We start from the raw sequence: 11,754 nt of genomic DNA, 5'->3' as shown, positions 1-11,754 counted from the left end.
AATGTTAACCACTGAATCCAATCCCCAGTTCATCAAAGACCGGGCCACCTCCAGTATGACGCTCAAAGGTGCTTCTCCAAGTCATTACAACGACTCGGAGAGCTGTGGGGCTGCTGATGGGGTATGCAAAACAACCCCAATCGTCATACGACACGTGGCACCAGGGCCAACCCCTAAAAGCCCTCATATCCTAAAGGGTATTCTTGTCATTGCGCCAAACCAAGATGGATTCATCTGTTCACCTCACCCAACCATGGGTTGACACTTGTCTAAGGGCAAAGAAACAGAGGCACAATTTGGCTCAATAACAGGACGACACCTGTCCCAAAAGGACAAGCGAACTTACACTCAAAGTCCCGCTATAAATAGCCCTCATAAAGGCAAGGTAAGGGACTCGAATCCCAAAAAATCACTATTCATCGCTTTGGCAGTTCAGTTTCATCCATCCGGAGCAAGGACTCCGGGTTGGCCTTCTGACCTCGTGTGCCGTTCTGCAGGTTATTGCCTCTTTTTCAACTCAGCTATCAGGATTCGCCAAATCAGCTCTTACGTCACTGCCTTATCTGTTACCAATTCAGGGTGTAACATAACCAACAATAAATGAGCAAAATTTCATTTGTTTTTTATCTTTGGGTAAGAAATGGTTTATTTAGATCAGCAAAAAACAGAAGATCATGAGAAAAAATTGGGCAAATCCCCAATCAAACAAGAAAAAGAATGGAGATTTTGTAGATGTGATTAACAAGCTCGATAAAAGTGAGCAATCAACGTATCCCCTTCAATAGACAATTTTATTATAGACAAGCTTAATTGAATTTTACTTATTGTGCAGTATATCCTTTTAGGATTACATAAACAATACAAAAGGATTAACACCTTCATCTGCGCCCTGACACAATTTATACTTGGCAAGATCGATAAACGCACTTGGGGAGCCAAATTGTACACCTATAGACACTTATATAGAACTTGGAGGGTGGTCCAACCTCACATATACATAGATTTCACCACGGTTCAACTGAAAAGCAATCCTTCCATCACCCCTGGTTGGGTACAAACGTTCCCATGTATCCAAATCCGATGATGAAGAACGCCCCCGCTTGGAGGAACAGATAGATGAACAGGTGATCACGGCCAAAGGCAAGATTATAGATTGCACAGTAGAAGAGAAAGAGTCCCATGGTCAGCTCTGAGACATGGATCCTGCATTTGCATCGAATAGACAAATTCCAGTATTTCATCAATGGAACAGTTAAAAGAAGGCATGATTACCTAAACTAACCTCTACAAATAATCAAATCTAATAACTTGGAACGAAATTTCGGCGCAAGCTGTTTTTAGATAACATTCACCAAAGCTACAAGGTGCCACAAAATACTAGTACCTTTCCCCAATTTGTGACCGCGGTTTGTTTTGGGACTTGGCTGAGCTCTTATGCTTCAGGGTATTTCCAAGCTTCTCTGTAACGACCCATTCATTCACGCGGTTTGCCTCTAGGAGTCCGATGATTGCCGCCTTTGTTCGGTGTAGAGACATAACATTCTCAAACAGTATCCAGAAAATAACCAAATGGAGAGACCTACAATGTACAAAATGAAAAATTAATTGAGACAACCATAGAAGAAACTCATAGCTAGTAATGTCTATCAAAACTTGAAAACTAATGAGAAATCTTTATGGATGCAAATGTTCATAAAGAGTGGGGAAGGCTTGGAGACAGATTGAACTAGAAGAGATGAATAGAGAACAGAACCATTTAGAGAGAGAGAATTCACCTTCATATACTGTCAAATTCTTACAAAAACCTCAGACACAACAAAACATAGTAATATTTTAAAACCAGTCAATCTACAAAAGAGTCAAGGGCATCTAAGCCCACTCAACAAGGCTAGAGCAGGGCAGACAAGTGGGTTTATTTCGAAATTTCTTCATTAGTAACTCTTTGTTTAACGGAAAGAATTCAGAGGATGGGGGAAAAGGTTACTAATATATTAAAAGATATGAACGAACTATAACAAGCATATCTAGTATAATGTTATTCCTAAATTAAACAGGCGTAAAGAACTAAAAACTTGCACCATAGGTTTGAGTATGTTCATTTTTATGTCATCTTGGCATTTTTTATATGTATTTATATATCTCCCTTCAAAAGATCATCTCAGCTACTATATATAAATTGCTCTGCAGTTATTAGATGCTACCATACTCTTACCTTGGAGTGCAGACTGCATTGAGGAAGGTAATCGCCGCTGGAATGTAAACAGCAATATATTTGGGCAGATGGATATCTGGGATCAACACGCTTAGGGGAATGATTATGCAATAGAAAAAGAAGGTGACCCAGTGAGCAACAATCTTCCTGACGAAGAAGAATGCGTATATGACATGGAGTTTCTTCCAGATTGATACTTTCTGAATAAGCAAACAGAATTTTTTTTTTATCAGTTTGATAATAAAAATCAGCAGTTGATTGAGATCAGATTATTCATTTTTCTTCAAAGTTCAAAACTTAGATGCCTTGCATTTTAAACATTTTATTGAGAAGCAATTGGAAGTTCAGTTTTGGATGATCTAGACCAAATATCAAGTATACCTCACAAAGCATGATCTCTTTGCTCATCTTCCGGAACAAGTTAGCAGGCCCACAAGACCATCTGTGCTGCTGAAATCTGTATGCCTTGAATGTGCTTGGTAGTTCATTTTTCACCTACAGAGTTTCATTTATTATAAGATAGAAATGTTGACGTATAGATGATTAAATAACACTAACTCCAACAGCTTAAGCTTCTGGAGTGATTGGTCGTTTCACATGGTATCAGAGATTGCCCCACGACAGGTCTTGGGTTCAGAATACAACTCCTTGATATTAAAAACCACACGACAGGCCCTGGGTTCAAAACCCAACAACTCCTTTATATTAAAAATCCATGTGTATGACCAACCAAAAAAAGGGGCCACACATGAGGGGGAGTCTTGACGTATAAATGATTAAATAACACGAACTCTAACAGATTAATCTTTTGGGGTAGAAAGAGTGGAAGATTGAAAAGAAGGTGAAAAGGAGAAACTGACTGATAAATCGCCAATGAAGACAAATTTCCAACCCTTAAGACTAGCTCTAACAGCAAGATCCATGTCTTCGACAGTAGTTCGTTCTTTCCACCCTCCAGCATCGTTAATTGCTTTTATCCTCCAAACTCCAGCAGTACCTGAAAATGCAGATTTTTATATATCTTGACACAGTATCAAAATGAACATGGTTTTGTTGATTCCAAAAGCGAAATACCGTTGAATCCGAAGAAGGAATATGTAGAGGAACCAACTTCTTGCTCCACACTAAAATGATAATCCAATGACATTTCTTGCAGCCGTGTCATCATACATTCATCCGCATTCACTGCATCAAAAGAGATATCAATATATGTATAGATGTTCATCCGCATTCACTACAAGAAAAGAGATATCAATATATGTATAGATGTGTGTGCGCGCATGTGTATATGTAGGGGATTTGCTAGGAAATTTCGCAGAGAGCCATTTCCTCTCTCTCTCTCTCTCTCTCTGTGCACGCTCGTATATATGTGTACATTCATCTGCATTTCTAGACATGTTTGTACATGTATCAGGTAAGAAAATGATATTTACACCCAGCATTTCTCCCACTTTTGTGTCTTTTCTAAAAACTGAGCACTTCCATCCCTAATTTGTCTGTTTTTCTGGGAATAGAAAAATCAAAAGGAGTGAAAATGTTAGGAAAAGGGGTGAAAAATATCATTTCTTAGAGCTCATATAAGCTTATATGAACTAGAGCTCACAAACCCAAGGGGCCCACATTATTTGGATGATCCAAAGCATTCATTTCATAGGCACTCACATAGATAGGGTGTGCCCAAAAAATCAGCTTCATAAGATCATCCTAACCCTTCAATTTGTGGAGGTTAAAACGGACGGGTATAAACCTCCATAAATCTGCCCATTTTCAACCTCCACAAATGGAAGGGTCATGATGATCCTATGAAGCTGATTTTTTGGGCACACCCTATCTATGTGAGGGCCTATCAGATGAATGCTTTGGATCATCCAAACAATGTGGGCCCCTTATGTTTGTGAGCTCTAGCTCATATAACCTTATATAGGGCGATGATATTCACACACCCCCCCATCCCTCGGCAGTATGCATTCGCCCCCCTTTTAACGTGATTTGACGTCAAAAAGCGTTAAAGTTGCCCACTGTTCACGTTATAAGGGGGCGAATGCGTAGTGGGGTTGAAAATATCATCGCCCTATATATATAGAGAGAGAGAGAGAACATTTCCTACACACTACCTTAAAATACAGTGGGGGCCCACATTGTTTGAGTGGGGTCCCAATCCGACGCATGTAAAAACTACTTGTAGAGAACATAAATCCAAGTCGTAATGCGAACCATAGTATCTATTTGCCTAAGAATATTTTATAGGTGCTTACATATCTATCTATCTATGCCCCCACCCGCCTACGAATATATATACATACATACACATACTAATATATATATATATATATATATGAGGAAACTGTTGGTGAGCTTAAGCGTTCCAATCACATGGGTCCCACATTTTTTGTGGTGATCCAAACCATTCATTTGCAAGGCCCTATGATGTGTACCAAAAATCAGCTCCATAGGATCATCCTAACCCCTCAATTTGTGGAGGACAAAAATGGGCAGATTTGTGGACAAATAATGTCTGTCCATTTTGACCTCCACAAATGGATGGGTTAGGATGATCCTACGGAGCTGATTTTTGGTACACACCCTATCTATGATAGGGCCTTGCAAATAAATGGTTTGGATCACCACAGAAAATGTGGGACCCATGTGATTGGGCGCTTAAGCTCACCAACACTTTCCTATATATATATATATATATATATATAAGAAAACGGTTCCTACACATATGTGTAGAGAGTTCTTTACACACTAGCTTAAAATACAGTGGGGGCCCACATTGTTTGAGTGATCCAAGCCATCCATTTTAAAGGCCCTCACATAGATAGGGTGTCTACAAAAAATTAGATCCATAGGATCATCCCAACGCTACGATTTGTTGAGGTAAAATGGATGTCTTTAAACCTTCACAAATTAGTCCATTTTTTGCCTCCACAGTTCGAATGGTTAGGATGATCCTATGGATCTGATTTTTTGTGGACACCCTATCTATGTGTGGGCCTTAAAAACGAATGGTTTGGATCACCCAAATAATGTGGCCCCCACTGTATTTTAAGCTAGTGTGTAGATAACTTATCTACACATATGTGTAGGAACCTTTCTCTCTCTCTCTCTCTCTCTTTATATATATATATATATATATATATATATATATATATAATGAGAGAACATTTCCTACACACTTGTGTAGGTAAGGTACCTACACACTACCTTAAAATACAGTGGGGGCCCACATTGTTTGGGTGATCCAAACAATTCATTTGAATGGTCCTCACATAGATAGGGTGTCCACAAAAAATCAGATCCATAGGATCATCCCAACCCTACGATTTGTGGAGGTAAAATAGACGTGTATAAACCTTCACAAATTAGTCCATTTTTTGCCTCCATAATTTGAATGGTTAGGATGATCCTATGGATTTGATTTTTTGTGGACACCCTATCTATGTGAGGACCATTCAAATGAATTGTTTGGATCACTCAAACAATGTGGGCCCCACTGTATTTTAAGGTAGTGTGTAGGTAACTTACCTACACAAGTGTGTAGGAAATGTTCTCTCATTATATATATATATATATATATATATATATATATATATATATATATATATATATGTAGAGGAAACTGTTGGTGAGCTTAAGCTCACCAAACTTATGGTGAGCTAGCTTGCCCAATCACATGGAGGCCCAATTTGTTAGGATGATCCAAACCATTCATTTGAAAGTCTCTTACATAGATGGGGGGTGTACGAAAAATCAGCTCCATAGGATCATCCTAACCCCTCCATTTGTGGAGGACAAAAATGGACAGACACAAATCTGCCCCATTTTTGTCCTCCACAAATGGAGGGGTTAGGATGATCCTATGGAGCTGATTTTTCGTACACCCCCCATCTATGATAAGGCCTTGCAAATGAATGGTTTGGATCATCCTAACAAAGTGGGGACCCATGTGATTGGGCAAGCTAGCTCACCATAAGTTTGGTGAGCTTAACAGTTTCCTCTATATGTATATATATTAGTGTGTGTATGTATGTATATATATTCGTAGGCGGGTGGGGGCATAGATAGATAGATATGTAAGCACCTATAAAATATACTTAGGCAAATAGATACTATGGTTTGCATTACGACTTGGATTTATGTTCTCTACAAGTAGTTTTTACATGCGTCGGATTGGGACCCTACAACTAGCACACGGTAGATACTTACAAAATATATATATAAACAAATAGGAGACCAAGGAACCATTCCATTCTATTGAATATCAACTCACTAAACTCTTACCGAATTTCCATCGTGCCTGAACCAAACCCAACTCTGGATTTTGGATTAGATAAGGGACGGTTCTCCAGAGATAGTCTGTTTCCGGTTGGAAATCAGCGTCAAAAATTGCCACATACTCGCAGTCTTTCACGTACTGCTTCTTCAGCCCTTCACGCAGAGCTCCTGCCTTGTAACCGTTCCTATTATTTCTCGTCTCATACTTTAGATTTACTCCCTTGTTCCTCCATCTCTGGCACTCCATCTCCACTAAATCCTATATGAACCCAAAATAAGGCGAAAATAATAAAAACTCACTTTCCTATTGAAATGGGTTTTAGAAAGTATTTTATTAATTGGATGATTACCCTGGTCATTTGGTTTGTAGAGTCATCAAGAACTTGGATTATAATCTTATCAGATGGCCATGATAACCCACATGCAGCTCCGATCGAAAGTCGATAAACCTGAAGCAACAAAGCACTATTTAAGTTGGATTAGAAAGAATAAAGCAAGATTTTATCAAGGATGATTAGGATCGAGTTCATTAATTCAACGTGATCTTTGCCTCAAATCAGATTTTTTTTTCCTTTTTTCTTTTTTGCCCTACACTACAAATAAATACTTTTTAAGCTAGGTGATTTTTTATCCAAAATATAAGCTACAATAACTATTAAAATAGTCAGTTTTAATGCACAGTTGAATGCCACACCTTCTAATAATTAAAATTGTTGGTGGCTACATTTTATATAAAGTACTATATAAATAATTATTAGATGAGGAAAGTGTTTCTAAGCTTATCTGAGCTCGACCTCAAAAACTCATGTGGGACCACATTTTTTGGGTGATCCAAAGCATTCATTTCAAAGGCCATTACATGGATAAGGTGCCTACAAAAAATCAGGTCGATAGGATCATCATAACCCTTCCATTTGTGGCGGAAAAAATGGGCAGATCTGTGCAGAGCCTTTAAAAAAATGGACAGATATGTGGAAAAACAGTATCTGTACATTTTTCCTTCACTTTTGCTTGGGTTAGGATGATCTTGTGGACCTGATTTTTGGTACACACTCTATCCATGTAAGGGCCTTCAAATGAATGCTTGATCACCCAAAAAATGTGGGCCCACATGAGTTTTTGACTCAGAAACACTTTACTCTTACTATTAGATAGGTGTTGACCATTACTGTAGCCTCTTACTCCCTAGCCATGTAATACTTCTTACGTCCAAATTGTTGTCCTTTCCATGCCCATGTTTTTGGTACATCAAGATTTATACGAGCCTATCTAGCAAGAACAAAACCCAGCGACCTCCTGCTGCCACTACCAATTGGGAGTCTCTCTCTCTCTCTCTCTCTCTCTCTCTCTCTCCATCTTCCATTGGTGTCAGTACCATCATCACACCAGAGTTCATGGCTACTTCGACCACTACAAATGATTCTATTGAAGAAATTTAAAAACATTTCCTATGTTCATACATACAGTATGTACTGTGAACAACATTAATGTTCACTTGTATGTAATTTGAACAACCTTCCTAGGAAGGTACTCACCTATATATGATATCACCGAATTTTTATATTAAGTATTACAAATTCAAGAGTAAATTATTAGCATAGGAACAATACTGGTTCCCGTGCTATAAGCAGTAAAATATTAAGGGATTATAAATTTATGTGGCATTAATTATTAGATCCCCAACTATAGTTTAATGCAAATATTATTTTGGTGGTTATCCAATATGGCAGTGATATATATCCTCCTTCCCCCCCCCCCCCCCCCCCTAACAAGCCTTTTGGACTTAACGGTGGCACCTCCACCCCTTTGTATATCCTAACGATATCTGTTGGGGGGATTTCTAGGTTTTCCTTTGTCTTATTAATGTAGCTTATTTATTTGACGGTCAACAATGAATAATAATAGAATTAATGAATATTTCGTCATTTTTGTTCTTGTAAAATATGCATCCAATTTCTTTAAGCCAAAAAACATGATTGTAATACCAACCGTTCGAAATATACCTTAGACTCTTTAACAATTTATCTATATTCATAAACTAATGGTTGAAAACTAAAATAAAAACTAAAAATACTAGCATAAGAATATATTTTACTAGCCCTTGAAAAAGAGTAAATAAATTTTACTAGCACGGAAAAACTAAAAGTTTTATACAAAAGCACCATTCAGTTTGGAATTTGTCACACACATACACACATAGACATATACTGGAGAATAAATATATTTAATAAATATAAAATAAATATATTTAATGAACATTAATATCAATTTTTTTTAAGCTTAAAAATTATATTTAATTATGTATTAATATTTGTGGGCTCGAGCGCATATAAGCTTATATTGGCTCGAGTGCACAAAATTGGGAGGGCCCACATTTTTGTGATGATAGAAACCATTCACTTGAAAGGCCCTTACCCAGATAGGGTGTCCACAAAAAATCAGATCCTATGGATCATCCTAACCCCTCCAAAAGTGGAGGGGGAAAATGGGCAGATTTGAGGACAAACAATGTTTGTCTATGGGTTAGATGATCCGCGATCCTATGGATCTGATTTTTGGTACACACCCTATCTATTGGAGCGCCTTCTCCTAATGAATGCTTTGGCCGGATCACCCTAAAAATGCGGTCCCACATGAGTTTTGTGCACTCGAGCGCATATAAGCTATATGCGCTTGAGAGCACAAACAGTTTCCCCTAATATTAATATCAATTATATATATATATATATATATATATATATTCTAGAAAATTAATATATCAAGCGAATATTGGTATCAAAATTTTAAGTAAGGTTAAAAAATAATTAAAATACAAAAACATAAAATTAGAATCATAACAAAATTCAGCGATTGAATACATAGTTCAAATAATATGAAATAAATGGAAATGATTTAAATGCACTTCATGTGCTCCATATTGTGGGGACTAGAGGTAATGGACATTTGGAGTGAGATCATCTTGACCATCCAATTGGAGTTCAATTTCCAAGCCACTATATAGTTAACCCCTCAGGATCATCTAAGTGGTGAGGCTTTTGACCCGTAGCTCATCCATGATATGACACACTACAGCCAATCTAGACCATCCACACATACAAAACATCTTATTCACTTCCATGGTTTTAAATTTTGGACGGCCGAAATATTTTGGTTTCGGTACAGACGGAAACAAAATTTACATGAAGTCGTTTCTTTACAAGATTTCCCCGAAATTTTATAGAAATTTTCATTGAAATTCTGAAATTTTACCGAAATATCTCGGAAATTTCGGTTGAAATTTCATATTTAAACTTTTTTTATAAAATTTCCACCGAAATTTTATAAATGTACACCGAAATGTTATAATTTTCATTGGAATAGCCGAAATTGACACCGAAATTTTAGACATTTCGGTCGAAATTTAAAAAATAAAGGAAATGATATTTTTACATTATTTCGGCTGAAATTTCGGCCCAAAGTGGCCAAAACCGACACTGAAACCAAGATTTAAAACCTTGTTAACATCATAAAATGGTCCACCGGATCATTCATTATAAACCTTCAAATTCTCAAGAAGCTAGGATATTGTCTAATACCGCGGATTAATAAACATCACGAAAGTCAATACTGATCAGCTCTCTGCTGAGAAATGGTCTAGATACCCTCTTCTCTGCGTTCTCTATTTCCACCCAGAATACGCAATTCACTATCTGAATTGTTTCTACTCAGAATAGGGATGGAATTTGGATTTAGTCAGGCCTAACTTCTTCTTGTTATTATCCACATTGAAGTCTCTTGACCGCAGATTTTGTGGGCCCTTCGGGACGAAATCATAACTTCCATGAAAAATTCATCTTCCGAATGGTTACTCACGAAAGAATTAATTTTGGAGAAAAGCAACCAAAATTGTTGACTTTTTCTCTATCGTTAAATGTCCCTGGAAAGGGGCTGATATATCTCTTTTTTGTACCCCTTCTTAACTTGATGTATTAGTTGAAATGACTCTTTAGTAGTTGACTATCCTTAATGTAATTCTTTGGCTCTTTATTTATTTCTCTAGGCATCTAAACCCTAGCTTGCCTACAAAAAATATGCCTAGTTGTATGATTTTAGTCAACTAGCTATGTTAGCCCATATTGAGACGTAGGGTTTAAAACCAAGAGAGGGAGAGGGGGCTAGTTATGACACTAGGATTTTATTCGTTATTTTCTATATCTCTTTTTTTTTTTGGTAGGCAAGCTGGGGTTAGGCGAGACCCCCACCAGAGTATATTAATGAAAAAAGAAAACAAGTACAATCAGGGCGGCTCAAAGGCCAGCAATATGGGGGCAAGAACCCATATTTTCTATATCTCTCCTTCCCCGTAGTGGATTCTAGGGTGCTTCTTCTTATCTAGGGTTATTACAAGCTGCACTCTTCAGCTATGAATTTTACGTTTGATCCACTGCTTGAGAGAGAGAGAGAGAGAGAGAGAGAGAGAGAAGAAGAAGAAGAAGAAGAAAAGATACCTCCTTCTCGTTGTACATGGGGATTTGAACGAGCACCCCAGGATGACTAAGTGTAGCTTCAATAAACTCTCTGATGGCATCCAGTCCGATATACTTGGTGTATCTCTTCCTCCGTAGCAACTTTACGCCCGATATCACCACAGCCATGTAGACTCGCTCAATGAATAACATCACCGACATGGCTGCACACATGAAAACTGCACAGCGGAGGATTGGCACGATGATAGGACCCTTAAGTAGTTGCCATAGCCGCCTCAGATGCTCGATCACATCATCGCTCATTCCCACCACCACCGGCTCATTCATCACCAGACCCCTCATTCTTACCCTAGTAAGTGACACACTTATTAGTAGAGAACCCCTAAGAGAGTTTTGGGTGCGGACTGTGAATTTTCCAAAAGGATGCTCTGGTCGAGTATTAGGGCGAGCGAGAGAGAGAAAGGGGGTTAGATAGACGCAGAGACAAGAAGATAAGAGGTGCGAAGGGGGAATTAGGCCAAGGCTGGAAGAGGAGGAAGTTATAGGAGGGAAAGGTAAGGGTTGGAGGCACGTAGGTCAGTCGTGAATAAGGAGGGGCAAGTTAGGGTTTTAAGACCTGGGGAAGGACAAGGGAGCAAAGGTTGATGGAGAGCCAACGTAAGAGTTGGGGATGAAGTGGACATCCCTTAAATAAGGACAGCAGTGAGAGAGAAGGTAGAGGACATAGAGTAATGCATAAAGCCATTCATATGAAGAGCCACACGGTTTGCATGCAGAGAAGATAGCCAACCCATATAA

At 38.2% G+C, this 11,754-nt stretch overlaps 1 protein-coding gene across 1 annotated transcript; it reads right to left on the bottom strand.

Moving 5' to 3' along the window:
* Window positions 1-772: 772 nt before the first annotated feature.
* On the bottom strand, window positions 773-11,656 carry LOC143854922 (glucomannan 4-beta-mannosyltransferase 1-like). Its single transcript, XM_077365062.1, has 9 exons — window positions 10,978-11,656; window positions 6,841-6,939; window positions 6,497-6,749; window positions 3,287-3,397; window positions 3,073-3,209; window positions 2,594-2,707; window positions 2,213-2,412; window positions 1,385-1,579; window positions 773-1,203 (listed from the first exon to the last, which is right to left on the bottom strand). Exons 1-9 carry the CDS (start codon window positions 11,296-11,298, stop codon window positions 1,038-1,040), a joined length of 1,596 nt encoding a protein of 531 aa, XP_077221177.1. The 5' UTR covers window positions 11,299-11,656; the 3' UTR covers window positions 773-1,037.
* Between the last annotated feature and the right edge of the window lie 98 nt (window positions 11,657-11,754).

Source organism: Tasmannia lanceolata, unplaced genomic scaffold (assembly GCF_043159265.1).
Source record: "Tasmannia lanceolata isolate RefF3 unplaced genomic scaffold, GAP_Taslan_0.1 ptg000020l, whole genome shotgun sequence".
Taxonomy (NCBI): domain Eukaryota; kingdom Viridiplantae; phylum Streptophyta; class Magnoliopsida; order Canellales; family Winteraceae; genus Tasmannia; species Tasmannia lanceolata.
Note: the sequence above shows the minus strand (reverse complement) of the source record. Positions and strands in the feature narration are given on the sequence as shown.